At 45.3% G+C, this 24,402-nt stretch overlaps 1 protein-coding gene across 4 annotated transcripts in view; it reads right to left on the bottom strand.

The window, feature by feature from the left end:
• Positions 1 to 24,402, bottom strand: part of RFTN1 (raftlin, lipid raft linker 1) — a 197,882-nt gene that overhangs the window by 77,217 nt on the left and 96,263 nt on the right. For all 4 annotated transcript variants that reach the window (XM_046676243.1, XM_046676250.1, XM_046676226.1 and 1 more), the window contains exon 4: positions 10,023 to 10,131. In XM_046676243.1, coding sequence (XP_046532199.1) covers positions 10,023 to 10,131 — 109 coding nt within the window. The remainder of the gene's footprint in view (positions 1 to 10,022; positions 10,132 to 24,402) is intronic.

Raw genomic sequence — 24,402 nt, 5'->3', positions numbered from 1 at the left:
CTGTGGCACAAGAAATCCAGGGGTTGGGGTGAGGGAACAAAGTAGAAAAGGGGAAAAAAGTCCAAGAAGCCAGTACTTCTTTTAAGACTCTGGTCAGATAAGCTGGGACCCAGCAACAGGAGACCAAATGCTATCTACGATTCCACAGCTGTCAACAAATCCAGCGACTTCGTTTTTGCTGACTATGTGTTAGAAGATTGCTATGTCTGTTACTAAAGAAGCAAGAAAAATGACAGAGGCGCCAAGCACATGTCTTTCTGGGGTGACAAAAGAGAGGAGAGAGTTTTAAGTTGCCTTGCTCCAAATCTCTCCTCCATTAGAAGATTGGGTGAGGATTAGGAAACAGTTACACCAAGTGTCTGGGTAGAAACACTTGTTTTAACCAAACCAAGAAAATACAATACAGTACTTGACTGATGTGAGCTTACAGCAATTTTGTGCAGTTGGAGACAATCAGTATTAGGAACCCATTGTAAAAAGAGAGGAGACTGACACTGCCATCCACTGACTAGCTGTGATCGTCCGTGGTAGCTAAGTGGTCAGTGAGTTGTTGACTGGGCACATTTTCCACAGATGCTCCATGATATAAATAGGTATTTGGGGAGGAGGTGAAGGGGAAAGTTCTAAATCTATATTTGAGAAATGCCGAGTTAAGCTAAGTAAGCAGGTTTCTTACTGCAGACATTTTCAGAGCCTTGATTCTTCTAAGGAGCATCATGACCCTCCCAGAGGGCTTACCACATGCATGTTTCCCAAACATATTGGATGACAGAACCTTTGTTTTCCAAGGAGCGCTGCAGGAAGGGCACACGTCAAGAAGTGTTGGTTTAGAAGGAAGACGCTCCAGATCTTCAGCCCTGTTGGTTTCACCCTCAGCCAATAAGGAACATTACTATCTGCTATAAGCATGGTTCAGAGGCAACAGGAGCAGCTTGTCCATCACCACACTCCTCCTGGGGCCTGTTTCAATCTCTGGAACAAGGGACATCTCTGGCGCCCTAGGGACACAGCCATGTCCTTGAGAAGTAGACCCTTGTCCCTCACCTGCAGGAGCTTCCAGGCTGGCCTACAGCCAACCCAAACACCTAGCCTCAGGCAAAGTTATGTGAACCCTGACACCACTAGCCTCCTCCTAACATGCGGGATGGAGGAGATGATGCATGCTAAAAATTACAGAAATTGCAATGCTTTACATGGGCAAGTTCTAATCCCCTAAAATTTAGTAACTAGTAGTAGTAGTAAAGAGTAGTAAAATTTACTTTCTTAATAAAAAATCACATTAAGGAGAGCCATGAAGATAATTCAGCAAGCCCATGGAAAGAAAGAATATCCTAAATTTAAAAGAGAAAAAGGAAAAACCCTCAGACCCATCCTAGGAATAACACAGGAGCACACATGAGTTCTATGGGGAAGAGGGCAGTGGGTTTTAATTACAACCCAAAGCCGTCTTGGATCAGGCCTCGTAAAATACATACTGGGAGGGGAGAGACTATCAAGACAGCGGCCACGAAGGGCGCCAACAACCTCACGGCCACACCACCAATGGCAATTTCTAATGTTTAGTCTTAGGGCCACCGACAGGGTTGACAATCCCTCCCTTGCTGAAGTGCCCTTGGCCTCCGTCACTGGCACTCTCGAGTTTCCCGGGGACCTCTCTAGCCACTTACTGTCCACCTCTCTTCTCTGCACGGGAGTCAATGCTGGAATCTCCTAGGGCTCAGTTCAAGGCCTCTCTCTCTGCACCCTCACTTCCTTCCTCAGCGACTTCAGCCATGACTAGGGTGTCAATTATCACCTGCCAGCTGCTGTCTCCAGCCCAGACCGCTGCCCTGAGCTCCTGAGCCACAGAAATGACAGCCAAAGGCCCCCTGTCACCCAGGGGCACCAGCCACATCAGCCTGGTCCCCTCCTCTCTGCTATGCCTTGTTAGCCAATCCGTAAATAATAGGGTGCTTTCCCCAGCTCCACAGTTCTTAACTCTAGCCGCCTCTCCACATCTCCACTATGATGCTACGTAACGTAAACTACGCTATAATCTCTTTCTACAGAGAGACTCCAACAGTTTCCTAACTGAAGCCACTCCTGCCCCCCAATGCAGTCTCCACCCTGCAGCCATCCTCATTTTTCCACAATGCAAATGTGGCATCATTCTCCAGCTCCTCCTTAAAATCCTCCAATGGCTTTCCATTGCATTTGGGATAAAGACCTAGATCCTGAGCCCGGCCTGTGGGCCCTGCGCATGTGAGCCCCAACTGACTCTCCAGCCTCATCATGCGGCTCTCAGCCCTCCATCCTCTTCAGTCAAGTCACGATGGCCTCCTTCCTGTTCTTTGAACCAAACCCGCTCCCTCCCATCTCTCAGCCTTTGTCCAAGCTTTTCCCACCCCCACTACCTCCACTCTCCCTCACCTTTTACCCCTCAGATCTCAGTGCAAACACCACTTCTTAATGGACCACTCCTCCTCCCTCTGCCAGTCTGGGTCAGGGTCCCTTGCCAGGTTCTACTCCAGAGCACTTACCTATTTGGGATTATACCTCCATCAGGAGACTACCTGCTCCATGTCTGCGTCCTCAGCTAGACTGCAAGCTTCATGTGACCAGGGACACTACCCGTGCTGGCTCACTAAGGTATCCCCAGACACTACTACACAGGGGCCCTCAAAGATCTGTTCAAAGAAATATGAGTGAACCCTGGCCCGCTGGGACGGGGTCTTGGAGTCCTGCAGAGGAAGAAAATGAAGCACAGGAATTTGTCTCATTTTTAGGGAGTGATCAAGACAAACATGTGACCTCCTCCCTCCCCTCAGGCTCACACTAACTCCAGCTAACCTCCCCACACAGAACAGGAAGACCGCAGGCCCATGAAAACAGCAGGACAGAGGATCAAGGGAGGCTGCGGGGGGAGAGGAACTTTATAAGAAAACAGAGGCCTCCAGGCAGCAGCTCCCACGTTTTTCCTCCCCTGTGAACATCTAAGCCTGGAGATGTCCTCCTACCTCCTCCCCTGGCCTCAAAGGAAAGGGTGTCCAGTCCCACGTGCGCAGCTGATGCCACTCTGTGGGCTCCCCTCACCTGGACCTGCCTCCACCCTTTGTCACCTCTGACTTCTATTAACTATTAACTTTCCCCTCCCTACTGGTACCTCTCAGCTTTTAAAGATGCTCAAGTCTCCCATTTAAAACAAACAAACAAGACTTCCTTCTACCTGTGCCCTGTCTTAGCCACCACTCTCTCTCTCTTCTTTTAAATTTATTTACTCCTAACCCCATGGTAGGGAGGCCTCCGCCTGCTCCACCTCTTGAAATCTCCTCCTGCAGGATTTATCAGAGGCCTTCAGTGGCCAAACCCAATGGGCCACCCACCCAGTGGGTTCCAACTTGACCTCTTTCCTGCTTTACTATTCTCTAGTCTCTTCCCTTGGATTCTGTAACATCATGCTCTTCCCTTTCTCCCCCTGCTTCATAAAAGTCCTTTCTTTTTCTCCTTCTCTGGGTCCTCCCCAGAGCTCTGGCCACAGTGCTCTCTTCTGTGCCCTCTGCAAGCACGAGTGAGTTCATCCTGTGGCGTGGCTTTGCCACTTCAACCAGTGGCTACTCATAGTGTTGTCCTTGGGCCACTGCTGGTCCACAAACTTTTGGTTACTAGTCCAGGACAAGACAGGTACAAAAAGTTAGAGTGAGCATTTAGACACTTTTCTAGTTAGTCAACGTTGCCACCATGTTTTTATCGTATTTTACAAAAGTGTCAGTCCCTAATGGATTGAGAAAAAATCCAAAGAAACAAACAAAACCAGTCCTTCACCATAGATAATTCGAGAAACACTGGTTTAGATCTTGCAGTTTTTTAATTGATCTATCTGTTTACATTGAAAAACCAAGAGACTTCACAATAAGAAAATAAAAACATTATCAACTTCTCCAAAACAAAGGAAATCAACCAAACTAGATAAGATCTTGTGATACTGAATCAGTATTTCCACGAGGCAATAATGAGCTCATGCTAAGTGGTGGCTGCCCCCTTGAGATGAGCATGCGCCACCCAATGATCACCTCAACCACTTCCTCACCGTCATTACCTGCCTGGGCCCTGTGGGCCTCTGACTCTGCACCTCCGACAACTACATCTCCATACCTAGCTTCCTCCTAAGTTCCAGCCCAACAACCACACCTGCCTTCTGGAAAGTTCCCTTGAGTGTCCCACTGGTCCCTCAGCCCCAACATGTCCATTACCAATCTCATTACCTCTTTGGCCCAAACGGCCCTCTTGCTGTTTCTTCTCATCCTCTCAAATGATCCCACCTCACCCTCCAGTCACCTGTGTGTCATCTTAGGCTCCTCTCTCCCCTTCGATGACCCAGAGTCTTAATGATTCTTCCTCTGCATTTCTCTTTTAATTCGTTCATTCACAAATATTTATTAAGTTGTGGAGACACGATAACGAACAGGACACCCCTGTGCCCAGCAGTGCCTCACTTCTCACCCTCAGCCTCTTCTCTGCCAGCCCCTGTTCACTTTCTTCCACACTGAGGGCATGCTCATCACTGGAATTAAACACCATTTTGCTTTCAACTACCGCCCCTCCCCCAGACCCCCGTTAGATTGGACTTTTTAAAAATGTCATAATTCTCTTGGTTTGGGGGTAGGTGGGGTGCAGTGAGGAAAGGGAAGCCTTTTAAACATAATTTTCCTTTCAATCTGAATCGGTGTCTTGCTCTAATTAAAATTAGACTCTCTGCACTGCACTTGTGGAAATGAGGCCCTGAACACTCAACAATCAGCCAGAGAGTAAATGATGAGTCATTTATATACCACAGGCAAAGTTTCCTAATCCTGGGGATTTGGGATATTCTGTTTCATTAAGAGGAGCCACTGAGATTTTAACACCTGTCGGCTTCCTTTCTTCAGGTCGAGATGTGAGCAGCAACATTTGGTTTTCTGAAGGGCAGCACATCTCCTTGAATCCAGGCCACTGAGTTTCTGACCATGTGTTGTCCCCCTACAGGACAAGGCAGGGGTCTGCCTCGCCTTCCCTCAAGTGTCTTCATGCTAGAGGCTCTGTGGTCCAGTGAGGACAAACCTAGTCCTAAGCAGGTTGTGCAGATCAGTGCCGCTCCTCCATCATGAAACGGAGTGAGTCTAAGGAACAGGGCCCAGAGCTGAGGGCCTGAGGGCAAAGACCGGGAGTCCTGCCTGGACCATGGCAGGGGGATGGCTCCCCACTGTGGGTTAATGAGGCCTGGAACCCCAGCCCCCACTGCGAGGAGGCCTTGTGGGTCTCCAAAATCTGGCCCCATGGACCAAACACGGTTACACCCATCTGCCTCGCATGCCCAACATCGCCTTCTGGCTCAGACAGCCCCACTCTCAGCCCCTGAGGACTATGCAGAAAAGGCAGCATGGCCCAGTGGTCACAAATGTGACCTTTGGGTCAAGTAGGCTTGGGTCAATCCCAGTGCTGCCTTTCACAGGTGTAACTTTGGGCAAACTACATAGCTTCTTGGTGCCTCAGTTTCTTCACCTGTAAAACAGGGATAAGCCTTCAGAGGGGTGAGATGAGGGTTACGGGTACAGAGCATGTACAGGCTTTAGCACAGGGTCTAAGCGGCACACATTTACTGCCCCTGTGGAGTAAAATCCCATTTAAAATTCAAATAAACATGTATGTACATAAATACAGGCAGCATATAATACAGCCAGGAAGACAAATTTTTTTTTTTTTTTTTTTTGATTTTCCATATTCCTGTTCCAGGGAAATTCCTGCCCCTGGACCTGGGGCTCCAGGCCATTTCCTGCATCTTTTTAGTAAATCCCACCTGAGTCACCTGAGCTGGCCTGAGCAGGGCTCTGTTCCAGGTAATCAAAAGAGCCCTCCCCAGAACAGGCTTCCTCCTCCCTTTGTCCATCCTACACTCCAGCCCAACAGGACTTGACCCTTTCTTAGCCTCGAGCCTTTGTTCCATGTGCCTGGCCTCATCAGGAAAAGCAGTGTCCACCTCGACCCTCCATCTCCACAAGCATCCATCCCTCACTCTTGAGAGCCCTCATTGCTACATACCTCTCCAAAACACTCCTCCTCGGGCCACCAGGCCATGGAACCCTCCGGCTCCTCCTGTTGCCCCCCGCTGGTGCCTCCCCATGCAAGGACCAGCTGCTGCCATCATTTAGCAGTCCCAGCCCCTGGGCCAAGCCCTCGTCCCCTCTGAGCTTAGTTTCCTTCTGTCTAGAAGGGAGACACCATTGCCAGCTGGGCGTGTTGAATGGAATTATTGTGAAGAACAAACCAGAAAATGTGTGCAGTGACTCTGAAAACTTTCCAACATACAAGCACTTTCCCAAGAAACTCAAAGAACGTAAAGTAATTTCAGGATGAACATGTAGGCCCTTCATTCTATACCACTCTGCTTCTTTACAATCCTCTGGGAACGCTGAAGTATAGGAAATCCCAAGGGCTCCCACAAATCCACCAGCCATGGAAGACGGGCTCCAGAAGTACCTGGCGGTCGAACCTTTGTCTCAAAGGAACAGAGACGGTGCGCACCGTCATTCTCTCACCACCTTGCAACTCTTCATCTCTTGAGCATTTGGTTCTAGGACTTGGAAAACGTATTCTCTCCAAGTCTGCCCATAAATATGCATTTTACATGTTCTGCGGTCCATCATAAATAATTTACATACAGGGCTGGCTGGCTGGAGCACAGCAGGATCCAAGAGGGAAAACAAAAGGCAGTAGCCAGATTTAATGTGACTGGTGCAAGTGCTCAGAGAATCACTGACCACGTGGGAAGGAACAGAGTCTTCTCTACACAATTTCCTTCACCCTCCGTGCAAAACCATGATGGAGAGGCGCTGTGAGTTACGGCCTCTTCAGCTAATTGTACGTGACAGATACAAATGACTTTATTTTTCCTAATTGTGGAAAATAATGAAATCTCCTTTCCCTCCTTCTATCCGTGTCCTCTATCCAAAGGTTCCACTAATTTAAAACATTTGGTGGAAAAACCATACTGGGACGTTGTTCTTAAGAACGAAAATTCTACATCACTTTGAGTTTAATTCTCATATGCAGAGAAGAATGTAAGCTTATCCTGCATGATGGCACAATGACAAAACGAGTTAATTACCATCTCATCGCAAGACGGATCTACTTGTCACAGGAACGGGAGCCATTATTTCACACAGAACAATGGCCCAGATAAAAAGTAATGACTATACGCTGTAGCAGCCAGCGACACAGCTTCATCTCCGCCTAAGTGAATGGCAATTAACAAGTGTCACCACTATATATAAAAATAGGGACCAAGCTATTCATTAAATATTTACTGAAAGAATACAAATGGTTTTTAGTATATTTCTTCCCAGGAGGCTCCTGTGATCTTCTACCTGCGTGATGACAGAAAAATTTACACATGTGTAAAATTCTGCCGTCAGCTGGAATAGCTGTTGACCCTGCAGAGAGGCATCTGGTTCCCCTCTGCTCTCTGCACAGAGAGGTAGTGTTTTCTCCAGAAATTAAGTCCAACAACAGAAAAGAGGAGCAGAGGGAAGAGGGCCCAGGCCCATCGTTTTGTCCCTCTTTCCCTGGTTCTCATGGCCACTGGCCTAGAAACTAAAGCTGCAGCCAGCACTGACAGCCAGAAATGCCAGATCCTTCCAGGTCCAGCCACAGACAAACAGTGTGGCGACAAAGGGTGGGGCAACCCCAACACACCTGGGTTCTCCAGAGCGGGGAACTTTCCTTCCACCCTGCTGACCATGACCGTCAACGGCCTCTCTGTTGAGAGGAACAGAAGTGAGAGACTCTGGGATGCACATTTGGAGACAAGCTCCAGGTCAGAAATCTCAGGGCTGCCCCAGTGCGCAAGCCTGTCTGGACCCAGTGATTTTTATTTGAAAACCAGGGGAATGGCAGGGGCAAGATGGCACAGTGGGCTCTAAAGTGTATAATTTTCAAAATGTTAAGAACAGAATTCTTATACAAATATAAAATAAGCGGGTGTCGATGACTGATTTAACTAATTACTGAACAAAACATCAGATCCTGATGTGTACACACACATATCATCAGTAGGAGGGATAAGAGTAAAAGTTAAATACAAAACTGGCTTTCTAACTCTGGGGTTATCCCTTCTGCTGAACAGATGTCCACCCGCACTTCAGGCACTACAGACACAGAGCATCTCAGCACCCAGTCACTAACCAGGCCTTTGTTGCCTTAAGATCTGATAGGGGCACAATGCAATGGGTTAGTCATGCAATGGTCTGGTTAAGACAAAAGCACCAATCACATGTTTTATTTAAAAGAGCACATTTAACAGTATGGGCAGAGCTTCATGCCCTCATCTTACCCACTTACCGTTCAAATATTCCACGCATCTGAGTTTTAATTACAAAACCATTTCTAAAACTATTTTTTCCCCAGTACTCAGATCATGGGGTAAATTCTACCTCTGCAATGTCCCTACCCAAGTTTATTAGAACATTTTATTTGCAACAATCCAGAGAAAATGACCCTCTTTCTACAGACACCTACGTGAGTCATAAAGACCTGTGTTCTCAGGCTTCTCCACGTGTGAACAAAACTACTTTCTCCTATTTCTTAAGTAATGATGTAAATTCTAACAGAGTAGAGAGAGTCTCCATCCCTCTAGTAAAGTTACCAGAAGAAATTCTGACCTAAGAGGTCATTGATCCCTAGGCTGTAGGTCTTGGCTCCCAGCATCCTTGAGTGGCTATTCCCCAGGCCCCGAAGAGCCCGGACACTCAACAATTGTTGAAGGGAGGGAGGGAGGGAGGAAGGAAACAAAAAAAGAGTCACTGGGCCTTTCAAGGGGCAATCTATTTCATTCTTCTGCAGAATTCCTCTCAACAGCCTCCCACTGCTTTTACAGCTGAGTCCTGGCCCTTCTCCCATCCCTCACACTCCCCTTCTTTGCTGAAGCTCCTGTGATCTTTTGATTCCCCGCTCCCTCCTGCTTCAGGCCCTCACACATGCTGCTCCCTGCGTTTGGAGGCGCCCCAGCCTGCCCCAGGCAGCCCCATCACCAGATAACTCTCCCTCATCCTTTCCGTCTCAGCCCAAGGTACCTCCCTGATGCCCAGAACACACGGTCCACCTGCTTCTCAACTCCCCAGCTTTCCTCCTGGTAATGCTCATCACACTCGGTCAGGGTCTGCCTTCTGGTTGTGAGGACACGAAGACAGGGACTGCATGTATTTTGTTCTCTGTATCCAAGCACCTATGTAGTACTATTTCTGGCCCAAAGTTGACAGCCCAAAGTTGATGATATTTATTAATGAATTCATTAATTGACTGACTGGGCCTCAAACATCATAATCACTTCTACAAGATGGGGAATTGTCAGTTATTTTGGAAGACTGAGTAGGGGAGAACAAGATAAGCATTAAGCAATGAACTTAGCCCCAGTGTGGGCAAGGACATTCCTTCTGCAGTAAATGTCATCATACTGAAACCCAAGTGGACCCTGCAATTAAGTAGGAAATCTCATATGCCATGAAGAGAAGTTCAAAACCAGACACATTTCTGGGCAAAGAATGAATCCCCTGCAGCTAGGCAATTTTTCCTGGTACAACTGCATGCCAGTGGCCACAGGACTCTGGCCTGCTCCCACACCAGGAAAGGAAGGGGGTTCACGGCAACAAAAACCCACAGGATGAGTGGAAGGTGCGATGTGGGTGCTCACACCATCTTCAGGGCTTGAGAGGAGTCCCGTCAGGGGGCCTGTCACCTGTTAATGCCACTCCAGCCCTAAAAGACAGGGTTCAGGGTCCCACCATCCTGGGAGGGAGGGGGAATCCATCTTGTTCCAGAGTCACCTCCTGCCTGAGTGATGTGTGGGAGGGGCTGCCTTGCTGTGGGGCTGCCCAAAGGGCCACGGCAGAGGTGGCACTGGCTCCGCCCCGGGCTGTGGGGTGTGCCTCCCTTGCCCTAAGCCAGCCCCTCGCCTGTCGCCCAGGGGAATGCTCTGCGAATCTGTTCAATTGTATCCTGACTGCACGGCTCACCTTCTTAATAAACTCGGGGATGATTTTTTGGTCTGTCAGGTGGTCTAATGAGGAACAGCAATCTAATTCCAAGATGTAGCCTTCATTGTGAGGATCAGCTTTCTGAGACCTGAAGAGAGAGGAAAACACACACACACAGAGATCAAAATTTTGCACAGTGCAAAAAAAAGAATCATTAGGTGTTTAACAAAACCCCAAATTCTTTCCTGAAAGTAAATGTCAAAAAGCACTGCTGAAAATAATTTATGGTAAACAACTCAAATAATATAGAGAGATCTACATCATGGAAAGACCTCTAAGACATATCGTCAAGAAAAACACATCATTATAGAATGACAGGTTTACTGCAATGTGGTTTATATATGAAACAACACACATACACACGCGCGCACACACAGCCCCACACACTTGGTTTATATCTTCCAGGGCATAGAAAAAGAACTAGTAAGACACACAGCAAACCAATAATAGCAGTTAGCTCTGGGGGACGGAGAGGATCTGTGTGGGAACTGGGACCCAGAGTGAGGGTGGTCACCAAAAGTACTTTAGCTGTATCTTCAACTTTTTTCCCTTTTTTTGAAGAGAATTTATTCATATATCACTTAGAAAATTAATAACTAATTTTTAGAAGACCTTTAATGAGTTCAACCCCTACAGAGAGCAATCCAGCACAATCTATCAAAATTAAAGATGCATTAAGACAAGAATATAAGGCAAGTGAAGTAAAAGTTCTGGGGAAGGAGTGGCAGGGAAGGGCTGTCCGCGGCAAACACCTTCAGTCTTCCGACAGTCCAGCCAGAGGCGTCCGGCAAGCCCCCGCCACCTCCCCACACAGCTGGTGGGGCTGCTTCCCCATCTCCCCTCATATGGACATGCACGTGATGCAACACTGTGCACATTCCACAGAACCAGAGGTCGCCAGAAGGACATTCCACCACTGCATGCCATTCCTTTGAGGGGCTCCTGTATGACACTCAGTTGGGTCTGAGGAACTCCCTGATGCCATGTGGCTGTCAGGAATTGAAGATGATTCCCTGGCCCAGGCAGGCGTAAGGCAACAGGAAGTGAGATTATAGCCACGGGCCTACAGCACTTGCTCTCTCTTCACGGGGAGCAGGACTTAGAGACCAGGGCCCTGGGTTCTGTCCGGGGCTCACGCCACACGCACAGCCACTCTCCACTGGCTGAGGGGGTAAGCGGGGCCCTCCCAGTCCCCTAATGGGGAGCTCTACCAAAGAGGGTCCCCTGCCAGCCCCTGGGAGAGCAGGTGTGGCCAGAAAATTCTTCAAGTGGGTATTTTCACACTGAACTCCTGAGACACATATATCCCAGCAAAAAAACAGTTTCCAAATGTACTTTTGCTGTAACATTTTTAAAATGAATTTCTAAGATTCTTAGATATCATTAAAAGCAATTTATGCTACCATTAGCCATCTGGGTATGATTTACATGAAATTCAAAAGGGAAAAAAATTAAAGAGGATTTGGTTTTCCCCAGGTGTGCACCTGTGAGTGGGTAAGCAAACATCAATAGCATATTTTAATTTTATTTTTCCTTCTAACATAGCCTTTCAGGAGTAGGCACTGAGGCACATACTTTTGAAATGTAAAAGAATAAACTAATTCCAAACTGGTCAAACTGGAACATACTAATTGCAAAAGAATAAATCAATTCTGCACCCCAGCCTTCCTGCCTTAAAACTTCATCAGAGACTAGACTCAGGGTCTCATTTTTGCCCCATGTTCTCATCCTCCTCCCCAAACAAAAGACTTATTAAGAGGAACTACAGCAGAAGATTCCAGACTTTTGAAAGAGAAGACTTGGTCATGACATACTGTCACATGGATTGTGTGGGACCTCGAACAACAAAGCTAGGCACGGGAGGAGGAGAGTTCCAAGATGTGGAATCTCGGCTGCTTTGTCACCCGGAGACTAATGCAGACTGTAGAAGGCTATTCATAAATACCCATGGAGAGTTTCAGAAAGGAGGTTGAAAATGGTAAGCATTTTAAATAAGTCAACACTGTATTCACTCAGTAAAACACCCATAAAATGAATGACGGGAAGAAGAGACCGTCTTTGAGCAACTCACAGCCCAGATGCATAAGGGGTTTTTACTACAGGATCTAATAAGTACCGTCTTTGGTTCTGGAACAAGAAGTTCTGTAAGAAGAACTTCACCTCATCAGATAATTAACTCAGTTACATCTGAACGAAACGGAACACAAAAGATCAACCGAAAGAGGTATTACAAATTTTCTAGATGACATACGAAAAATCACATCTCAGCCTCCGGCTGCTTGGAAAAGCAAATCCAGAGTATATTGGGGGAGGGGATGAGCAACTAACAGGTCTTCCCTTGCCTTTAGGAATGACCGCCACAATTTGAAATGAAAGGACTACAACAATGAAGAACGGCTGAAGGGGAGAGGAGGTGGCAAAGACCCTGATTCCTCTGAGGCCAGAGGCTGGCTGCCTGAGCCTTGAAGTCAGCACTCTGTGAGGTGCTGGGCCCGAGCTGGGTGGAGGGCAAGGTCACGCAGAAACCCTCCCCCTGCCAACGATCCCATGAAAGTCAGCATCAAATCCACAAGCAAAGGCTGGTTATAGGGCGGCCAGAGGGAGTATCTGGGCTCCTCAGCACTAGGGGTGGGAGTACACGTGGTTCCCACGGTGAACACACCCTAAGGGGGCCCCCCCATGATCCCACCTCCTGGTGCTCACACCTTTGTACAATCCCTCCCCTTGAGTGGGAGTAGGACCTGTGACTTGCTTCTAATCAACAGAACATGACAAACGGGATGGGATGTCAGCCCCCGTGATTACGTCACCCTGGAAGACTCCCTCTTAGAAGACTGGAGCTAGAGACTCCCCTGCTGGCTTTGAAGAAGTAAGCTGCCATGTTGTGAGAGGGCCACGTGGCCAGGAACTGTGGGCAGCCCCTGGCCAACAGTCAGCAAGAAACGGGAACCTCAGTCCTATAAGTGCAAGGAGATGAATTCTGCTGACAACCCAAGGGAGCGTGGAAGCCGATCTTTCCTCTGATGGAAGCAGATGGAGCCTCTGAGGAGACCAGAGACCCAGCCAACACCTACAATGCAGCCTGATGAGACGGAAGCAGAGAATCCAAGTGAGCAACAGAAACTGTGGGATAACAGATGTATGTTGTTTTGAGTCACTAAGTTTGTGGTAACTGATTACAGAGTGCAGAAAACTAATACAGTTGCTGAGGAGGGAGACATGGTAGCTTCAGGCTCAGAACAGGCTCACAAGATCCACTCAGACACCTGAGAGCAGTCGACAGGTGATGGGTATCCTCTGTCTCTGAGGGCAAGGACCACCCTGGCACAGAGAAGCAGACATCCCCTAAAAGTGGCCCCAAAAGGCCGTGGCCTATCCCTCCCAGGGATCGCAGCATGCGGGAAGAGATATTCTACAGTTGATCAAGTGCTGAAGAAAAAAAGCCATTAAACCGAAACTCTCGGCGGAACAGGCATTTGCCACTCTCCAATGGGGGAGGGGAAACACCATTTATGTTTCCCCATCGGCCACGTCCTTGTGTCATCCTGGAAAAGCATATGGGAAACCACCAAACTTTCCCTGGACTAAAGCCCAGATGGCTTCCACTTCTGACAAGGACAGAGACATCTGGGTTTAAACAATAAGAAAAGAGAGGGGCACAGAATGCATTTCTGGAGACGCAGGATTAACCACCAGCAAAAGCCTCCCTTATCTGGAAATGAACACCGCATACTCTGAGGTTAAACGAGGGCGCTCTGAGAAGAGTATTGCTAACAATGAAATACACTTCCCCATCTCCCTCCACCCCCTACTCCATAATTTCCTCTAGATTTATTAGTCTGAGGCTACAAGTCCTAAAGCTAACTAGAGGTGGGTCATTTACCAGTGGTGTGCCTTTGGACAATTTATTTCAACTTTCTGTCCCTCAGTTTCTTTTGCTGTCAAATGAGAATATTATGAGTAGCCATCTCTTAGCATCATTGTGAGGATTAAGTAAGACAAAAGCACATAAAGCCCTTCACACGGGGCATGGCAAGAGGTCCAGGCTCAACAAATACTAGCTGCTGCTGACCTGCTGCCATCATCTGTTCCTGCCTTCTCTACTTTGCCTCCTCAGCACTCTTCTGTTCACAACTATTCATTCCATAAATACTGACCACACTACTACTATGCACCAAACACTCTTCTTCAGCACACCTCAATGGACAGAAGAGACCAAATGTCTGCCCTCATGGCATTCACAATCTAGTGGAGGGCGACAGGCAATAAACAGTAAACATTCATGAGCACATAATAGAGAATTTTCAACGGCGGTAAGTGTAAAGAAAAAGGAAACAGAGCAAGGTGAGGAGAATCAGGAGTGTGCAGGGGGAGCTGCAGTTTTAATGAGAGGGGTCAGGGTGGCCTCACTGAGAAGGTGACATCTGGAATAAAGACGGATAGGAGGGGAGGGAGTTGGCCATACTGATATCCAGGACAAGAGCTTCCAGGCAGAGGGAAGAGCCATTGCAAAGGCCTTAAGCTGAGATCATGCAGAGGTCTTGTGGTTGGAGCTCAGAGAACAAAGACAGAGGAGGAAGAGGAGACCAGGTCAGAGAGCCAATGGGGAGCTAGATAATGGAGAGCTGCAGGCCACAGTGATGACTGTGGCTTTTACTCAGAGTGACAGGGGAAGTCCTTGCAGGGTGTGGAACAGAGAAGTGACACGATCTGATTTATTTTAAAAGGATCCTTGTGGCTGTAGGGGGCAGCTAAGACACTAACTCAGTGTCCAGGCGGGAGATGATGGTGACTCAAAGAGGGTTGGTGGCAGTGCAGGAGCAGCAGGGAGAAGCGCTGGATTCTGGGTATACTTTCAAGGTAGAACCTTCAAGACTTCTTTATGGACAGGTCGTGGGGTGGGGAAGAAAGAAAGCACATGAGGATGACCCTGAGGATTTTTGCCCCAGTAGCTGGGAGAACGGATAAGTTGCCACAACCATGATGGTGAAGATTGTGGGTGGCACAGGCTTGGGGGGAAGATCAATAATTTGGTTTCAGAAGTGCTGAATTTGACATATCCAGCAGACATCAAGCAGAGATGTTTGTTAGACAGTTTAATATATATTTGAGTCTGGACTTCAAGAGAGGGGTCTGGAGATGTAAACTGGGGAGTCATCAGCTGCCAGGTGCTATTTAAAGCAGGAGACTGGATGAGATCTCAATTAACGTAGAGAGAAGAGTCAAGGACTGAGCTTTGGGACCCTCCACCACAGAGTTTGAGGAGAAAACAGCAAAGGAAGGAAGAAACCGAAGAGCACGTGCTGTCCTGGAAGTCAAATCAAGGAAGCATGTCGAGGGAGAGAGTATGAGCACCCTGCCAGTGAGTCCAGTTGACAAATTCGGGAAACTTCTCTACAATTTACTTATTCTCTTGAAATCCACAGAGGGAACTGGGCTTAATCCATTGCTACAGGAACAGGCGTGAAGAAATCTGTTTACATTTCATATATGAGCATCCTGTGAAATGGGCCGACTGTCAAATTATTCTGTCAGTTTGGGTTCTGAATAGCTTAGCCATCTTCGTGCTGCTGGGTCATTTCTCAGAAACAGGCTGGGGGAAAATTAACTAAAAAGAGCTCTGACCCATCTCACATCCGTGGTCCCTCCTTGTCGACAGTATTGGAGAGTTGGAAGGGGTTTGCTTCCAGCCATTCCAAAGGGATTTTTTGAAAGGAAGAGGGGATAAAAGGATATTACTGAGCAGAGATGTGATGTCCTGAAAGCCAAGAATGAAAAGACACAATGAATTCAAATTCTCAGCTTGCAGCCATGTACGCTTAACAAGACACGTAAACACGGTGGTCCTGACTGCTTAAGGCTGGAGAAGCCGCTAAGACATCCCAGCCCAGCTAAGTTTCAAAAAGCCATCACAGGGGCTGGCCCCGTGGCTGAGCGGTTGAGTTCGCGCGCTCTGCTTAGGCGGCCCAGGGTTTCACTGGTTCCGATCCTCGGCACGGACATGGCACCGCTCATCAAGCCATGCTGAGGCGGCATCCCACATGCCACAACCAGAGGCACTCACAACTAGAATATACGACTATGTACCGGGGGGGTTTTGGGGAGAAGAAGAAAAAAAAAAAAAGAAGAAGAATGGCAACAGACGTTAGCTCAGGTGCCAATCTTTTTATTTTTTTAAAAAAAAACAATCATAACGTGACAATTAACGCAGTGTGGTACCTTGTTTTGGGTCTCAGAACTGAAAGAGGACATTAATGGAAAAACTGATGAAATCCAAACAAAATCCACAATTTAGTCAATAGTAATGTACCCACGTCAATTTCTTAGTTTTGACAAACGTACCATGGTAACGTAAAATATTAATGATGGTGGAAACTCGGTGAAGGTTATATTGAAATTCTTTGTATTTTCTTTGTAACTTTTCTGTTAAATCTAAAATTATCCCCAAACAATATTTATTTTAAAAAAAGAAAGAAAGAGACCCCTCAAGTCACATGAGGCAGTGACTGAAATAAATGGGTCTGGGGAGAAAAGAATAATCTCCTTTGATGTGCCCCAACTGTAGGCACGGGAACAAGTGCACACGCAAACCTTGGGCTCTGTGAATCAGGCAGGGTTTCCCACAGGGTAGGCCTTCTCAGCCCTGGCTGCAGTCCACCTCGGAATCACCTGGGAACCTCTCGCAGAGTTTGCCTTAATTGGTATGAGGTATGGCCTGGGCAGAGGGACTCTGGAACCTCCCAGCTGACTCTAACGTGCAGTCAGAGTGGAGAAGCTCTGCCGAGGTGGGGTATAACTGCCACTCTGATTGTCCTTGAGCGATAACTGAACAAGCCTACAGAAAAGAGAAAACAGGAAGAACGACTTGCAGAGACCAGTCAGCTAGATTCCTATACCCTCAAAATAGACCAGCCTCCAAGGGGAAGGATGAGAGAAAAAAGAAACACAAGAACGGGGACCTTTCTCTATCTATGCCTCTTTTGGTCAAAAAAACTCAAAAGTTCTTCCAAGTTATTTGCATTTTTTATTGTGGTAAAATATACATAACATAACATTTATTGCTTTAACCATTTCTAAGTGTACATTCAGTGTCATTAAGTATATCCATAACATTCACCACTATCCATTTCCAGAACTTTTCCATCACACCAAGCAGTCCTCACTTCTTTGACACCTTATAAATGGGACTGGCGCCAAAACTGAATGTGAACAAGAAGAAAAATTTAAATGAATGCTTGTCAAACAGACACATAACAGCAGATTTAGACGCCGAGCATCTGTGCACAAATCTTTCCTATCACAGGAGGGCAAAGAGCCCACGTGCTGAAGTACCTCGGATGTCAACACAACTGGCCACGGATGTCAGAATTGTTTAAGACCATAACCAAAGACCACCTATTCTGTGTCACATTGACCTCATTATTCGTACACAAACATCGACTGTAATAAAAACTTTGCATAAACTCACAGCGTACCCAGAGATCCTTACTCATTCCAACTATCACTTCTGCCAAGGGTTGTGTGGTCATTCCCCAGGCAGCTGGAGGGTCAGAAGGTCAAACCAAGGGCTGCAAACTTGAAGGTCCACAAACAAGGATTGAAAGAGGATTTTTTTGACCAAAATACATACTCTAGACACTGTGTTCTCATATAAAAGGTAGAGGAATCGTCTTCATGTGCACCAAGAAATATGCTTTCTCCAACACAGAGTCCTGTCAGACATGCTTACACAGTCCCATTGCTGAGAGCAATGTGGCTGTAGAGTAACTTGTCCCCACCATGAGAAAGCCAGAGCGCAGGAGTGATGTTGAATGGCAAGCGCCGTGTCACTAAGGTATTGGGGTGACAATGGGAACACCGGAAACCATGGTAAATTGCGTCATTTATATCCCAATCATTACTAGGAATTCCAGGCCAGGGTTGCCAAATCTGCTAACTTTTTAAAAGAAGTCATTATACAGAGTTGTTATGTTGACCATAACTGTCAAATTTTGGCTCCAAACAATGTTTTTACATGTTTTGTAGGCCAACATGTTTGGGATTGAATTTGACCTCTCGGGCACCAGTCTCCGACTTCTGGGTTGTATACACAAAGCTGCAATGTGAGTCACAGAAGGCTGGAGGCCAGGGAAGAGATAAGAGAGAACAGATTATCTAATTGTATCATAATCAGAATAACTAACCCATAAACCCAACCCGGATATTTCATTCCTTGTAACGACTCAGCAGATTTTCCCTCCTGCAATCTATCCAGACCACGGGCACGGCCGGGACATTTACACAGCCTGTCTGCTCTCACGGTGGCCGGGACATAACCCTTTTCTAAGCCATTAAAAACACATGTTTGCAAGCAAAGACTGTAATGCTTAGGACTGCTGTAAATATCCAAAATGGTCGCAGGCAAGAGGGTTAATCCTCAAATTATTCTGACGAAATGCCAAGCAGTCAGTTGAATACCCATTCTGGTCTCATGGGTAGATCTGAAATGAGGCTACTGAAAAACAAATGCTGTTAAAAAACTATTATAAACTATACTTTTAAATAATAAACATGTGGATAAAAACTATCATAACACTACTTTTAAATAACAAACATGTAACAGATCTCATTTCAACTCATAAATCCCTTAGATAGCTTCAAAGACCATGAGTTTAAACAGCATCTTCTTTTTCCCAGGACACGAAGCATAGTTTGAACTTGAGTTACGAAAAGAAAGGAGAGGGAACGTGCAGTTCATCAATACGGCTATTTTTGCTTCATTTAGGAATAATCAGAAAGAACTGGTGACAAACACAAACTTAGATCACTAGGCACTTCTCCAACTGGAAAAAAAAATTATTAAATGTCAGTTGACAGAAACAAATTCTCTATCTCTGGGAAACAGGAAGGAATTTTAAGATATTTCCCCCAAGGCAACACCAGGCTCAAGCAGAATGATCAGAATGGCTTTTTTTTTTTTTCTTAAGGAGTAGTAGGGAGGGAAATGAGCTACAGATCTGATAAAAGATTTGTCAATGAAAGAAAAAGAAGGCTTTTTCTAGTTTCATCAGCTTATGCAAAACTAATGACAATAAAAAATCTATTTACTCACTCATCTATTCATCATCTTCTTGGCCACTGACCACATATAAGGCATTGAGCTAGATCCCCCCCTTAAGAAACTTATCGTCTAAGGAAAGATAAACTATATGTAAACAAAAGTGCAATGAGAGTTCAGTTATTTCCATTGTCAGGGATCAGGGAAATTTTTAACAAGCAAGGAGCACATAAGCTGAGTCTTTGAAGCCATGTGGAAATTAGTCATGGGACAACGAATAAAAAAGGACATTCCAGGCACCGACAACAGAAATGAGGAAGGATCTAGATGTAAAAAAGCATGACTCTATGATGGAAATAATAAACAGGGCAGTTTGGCAAAAGTTACATGAAAGTGAGGGTTGCTTATTACAGTTCAGCTGCATCAATAAACACGAGCCTAACAAATATCTGGACCAATCTGCTGTTAGAAGGAATCCGTACTTGAGTGCCGTGCAGCGGCTAGAGCAGAAAAGTGAGAAACGAGGTTGGAAAGAAAGGATGGGAGCACGTTGCTACAGGATGGGACTGGACTTCATTGTGAGGTAAAAGGGAGTCATGGATGGTCTTAGATAAAAGAAGATACTAAAATACAGATTTTAGGAAGATTAAATAAGCAAGAGCATTGTGTGTGATGTAGGAAGAGGGGAAGAATATTTTAGGAGAGCAGAAATGAGAGCTGAGCTTTTTATAGAGGGAGTGGATGGATAGGGGAGAGATTTTAGGTATTTCTTGTCTCTGAAACTGGTGGTGGTTGGGGGTGGGGGGAGTACGCTGCTGCTTCCCAAAGATGCTCTCAGGACAACGGGGAAAAGATTTCCAACAACTTTTATGACCTCCTCTTTGCAAAATGAACCAAATCTACAAAAAAAGAAAAAAAAAATGAGGTTGCTTGAGTCAAAAGTTTCCCCTAAGAGTGAAGCTTAAGAAATGCTTAAGGGAAAAATCTGCCAAGAAAACAAATCCCGGTGAATCTTTAAATAAAGCACTTTCTACAGAGTCCAGCAGGGGAGTTATGAAGTAGGAAATAGAAAGAAGGAGAAAACTAACCTATAGAGGGGTCACTGCCCTTTTTTCTGATTTTTGCCTTCCTCTTTCAGCAACAGACACTCACCACATCTGTTGATAAGGGTTTGGTATCACCGGGAACATGCCGGAAATGATGGGAGATGTGCAAACGACACCCTAATCACACGCTCCCTTAGGGAGCTATGTACTGCCAGCGGGGGGCAAGTCACCATGGGCATCTAACTACCCAATACCACTATTTATTCTAGAGAAGTCTTGCCACATGCTGTCTTGCTGTTTACAGTTAGAGCCAGCTCACTGGTAGATAACCCATCAGCTACTGCGCAACACAGGGAGTTCACCATTAACCTTAAAACAAAGTTTACCCCAGTGATCCCTGTATAATGTAGCCGTCAAAGAATTTCCATCCCACCAACCTGGACTACAGAAAAGAGGAGAACCACCACGAGGAATGGGATTCGGGGCAGAGTCCTGCTTTCTCTGGAATCCTGCTTGGCTCCTCACTTACTTTGAAAGGTGTGGGAAACACTAACATTAGTAAAAATGCACAATCATATTTTATCACAAACATAACGCTGAATAAAAAAGCAGGTCTGCCTGATATTTACTAGTCATATTATCTGCAAACAAAAATAACAATAATAGCTACACACATGAATGCTCTTCATGAGACTCTCTCATGGGCCATGTCCAGTTGAGTGGCAGAAGTCTCTTCTATGCATGTTTCATGCACATATTCCAAATTAAAGGTTGCTTATTGTTTCCTTTCCTTCTAGATCTTCCTACCTACATCCTCTAACTAACTGAGGTGATGGAAATGTTCTATATCTGCACTGCCCAATACCGTAGCCTCTACCCACATGTTACTACCAAGCACCTAAAGTATGGCTAGTGCAACGAAGGAACTGAATTTTAAATTTTATTTAATTTTAATTAATTTAAATTTAAACTGCTACGTGTAGCTACCTAATAGGAAAGCACAGCTTAACTCTTTTCTCAAACTTCAATGTACACGCCTGGGATCTTGTTAAAATGAAGATACTAATTCAGCAGGTCTAGGTGGGGCGTGGGAATCTGCATTTCTAAGGAGCTCCCAGGTGATGTCAATGCTACTGGTGCCTGGACCACGCCTTGAGTAGCAAGACTGTAAGTGCTTCAGGAACCATCAGCGTAACCCGGAAGCTTCGTGGATCAGTGGTCTCCAAACTTCTTGATCACATCCCTGTCAGTAAAAGATTCCTGAGTACTACGGTATCAGCATCTTACATACATTACAAAACAGAAATTTTAAAAAATAAGAAACAGGTGAAATAAGCAATATTTTAAAATTATAATCACAATAAAGTTTATATTATTAATAACCAATATTTCAAGCCACAATATACACTTGAAACAAGATTCACTGTTAACAATGGCGGAGGTAAATCCACATTTCAAAACATCTCGTCGATGAGTCCAAATTTCCTTGGCCGCCATCTGTCAGATCTGCATAGGTGAGCAGCGGTGCTTCTATCTCACTAACAAAACTCTTCTGAACAGTGAGAGATAGTCAGCGTGGCCATTTCTGTGTGTGTGTGCGTGTGTATGTGTGTATGTGAGAGAGAGGGAGAGAGAGAAAAAGAGAGAAAAGGAGAGAGAAAGAAGAAATTCTGTGTATAATCTAGACCAATGGTTACCAAAGTGGGGTAAACATACCCATTTTTTTTACATTTACGTTACTGGTATTCTCCTCAATCTGCAATCACTTTATAGGAATTTTTTGTCAAGTGTATATTTCATGAGGGTTAATTTAGTTAAAACTACAAAAAATAATCTACAAATCCACTTCACTGAGTTCTCAACGGAAAGTGTTCCTCTGAACCCGGCCTCCCTCAGGAGCCCTCCTGCTCCGTATAGACAGGCGACCCCTGACATCTGCACCCAGCCAGGGCACCACCTTCATCCTGAACGTTAACTACCAGTAACACAGAATTTCTCTCCTAATTTTTCAATGTACATAAATACACATAGAAGCCTCAGTTCCCCTCCAACATGGGTATGTTTACCCCACTTTGGTAACCACTGGTGTAGACTGTACACAGAATTTTAAGAATGATCTCAAAGTTCTACAACACAAATTTACTTCCAACATTAATAATGAATTCCATGTTCTTAAAAACAAATGGTGGAAATTCTTCTTAAATTAGTATGTAAATGCAATTACAATTTCAACAGGGTTTATTGGGAACTGGAGAAAATCACTTTAGACTTTATTTAGAAAAATCAATGTGAGAAAGTTGCCAAGATTCTGAAAAAGAAGAATGGTGCCCTACTAGATATTAATATATACCACAAATTCACTGTAATCAAAATAGCATGGTATTGGCACAAAACTCAATAAACAGATCAAAGGAACAATAAAGAAACAGGAATAGATTTCTCTCTCTCTATAGAAATCCAAACTACAATAAAGGTAGCATTTCATTCAGTGGCAAAAGTTATGTTAATGTAATAAGTGCTGTTGGCAAAGGCAGTTATCTGGAAGAAAATAAAGTTAGACCCCTACCTCACACCCTAACTCCAACCCAGTGGTTCTCAACTTGGGGCAGTTTTGCCTGTCAGGGGACAGTAGGTCACGCCTGGAGACATTTTTGATTGCCATACCTGAAGGGGTGGGAAGAGGGGGTGTTTGCTACCAGCATCTAGTGGGTAGATGCCAGGATGCTGCTACATATCCTACAATGCACAGGACAGTTCTCCACACAAAGACTTACGCACGCCAAAATGTCAACAGTTGAGAAACTATGTAGGTTGAGAAATCCTACCCTAACCCCAACCCTAATGGTTAAAAAATTAAAGAGGAACAGTGTTAGAAGAAGACAGATCCCAATAAGAATCCTGGCTCCTCCACTCATCAACATTGTGACTCTGCACAAGTCACCACTCTGAGGCGTGTTTTCTTCATCATGGCTTTCAGTAGTAAAGATAATGTATATCGTGAAGCAATGAGCAAGGCCAGCCACAGCAACAAATAACTGGTAGCTATTCTGCCTATTACCATAAATGATAAATCATATTAAGAAGTGCCTACAAACGTATCAATGTTCTTCACAAGAAAAGTGGGCTTCTTTTTCCAGTAAGATCCAGGCTGCCTGTAAGATCCAGGCTGCATGACAGCGCAAATTCGGGGGACTTACAACTATAGAAGTTTGAGAATGCAAACTTCAACAAGTTACACATGTTATAAATCCCCCTAGAGCAGGGATGGTGCTCATCTCATTCTAACAAAGGCTACTACCTCAGAAGACAGGAGACATCTAATAAATACATTTTGATTTTGTTTTTAGGGAGCAGAGGGAGAATATCCCACTAACGCCCTTAGAACCATCATATGCATGGAAACATTTAGTGTAGAAACTGACACGATCCAGCCAGCCTGCTGAGTGGAGCCATCTGGGGAGCCCCTAATGGTTTGCAGTGGCAGCTCTATGTACTGAAATCAGTTTGGGGACAACCAGGCCTCTGGTCCCACAGCCTACCATGAGGACTGGGGATGCTGCAAAGCCCAGAGAATTCTGGGAATTCTCTGAGGACCCTTCAATAAGCTCAAGGGCCCAAGAGCTGAAAGATGGAGTATTCTGAGACATGAGGCTCAAGATGGAACTTACACCCCACACACTCCCACTCACCCAACCCACACTTCAGTACTGAGAAGTCATTACGAACTTCTTCAGCCTAATTTTCCTAGGATCTAAAATGGGAGGTGGGGGATAAGGGAAGATAATGGTACCTTTCAGCTACAAAATAGAGTGAGTCTAAAACCTCTGCTGAACACACAATAATGTTTTCAACAAATATTAACAACAGAAACAACTATCAGAAGGACATAGTGAGAATAAATTACAACACATACAGGAATGAAGCAAAGTGCTCTCACACCCTCAGAAAACAGGTGTTGTATGAATACGAGTTACAAATTTGGTTTTTAAAGTCTTTGTAGCCATTTTAAGTTCCAACTCATGGTCGATGAATAGGAAGCAAATGAAATGTACTCCACTAAATCATATTTATAGCACTTACCTCTTTGTAAAATGGTTCCATCTTCCAGCCATTTAAAAAATTACAGACAACAGCTAGATAGATTATAGAGATAATCCTTATATCAAAATCTCAAGAACACTGAAATCACTAATAATGTACTTATATGGATCTGAAAGTTCTTTGTCACCTGCTGCTGCATTCATAGCTAAAAATGCAAATTCAATTAGTACTAGTC

Source organism: Equus quagga, chromosome 1 (assembly GCF_021613505.1).
Source record: "Equus quagga isolate Etosha38 chromosome 1, UCLA_HA_Equagga_1.0, whole genome shotgun sequence".
Taxonomy (NCBI): Eukaryota; Metazoa; Chordata; class Mammalia; order Perissodactyla; family Equidae; genus Equus; species Equus quagga.
This window is presented reverse-complemented; position numbering and strand designations above follow the sequence as displayed.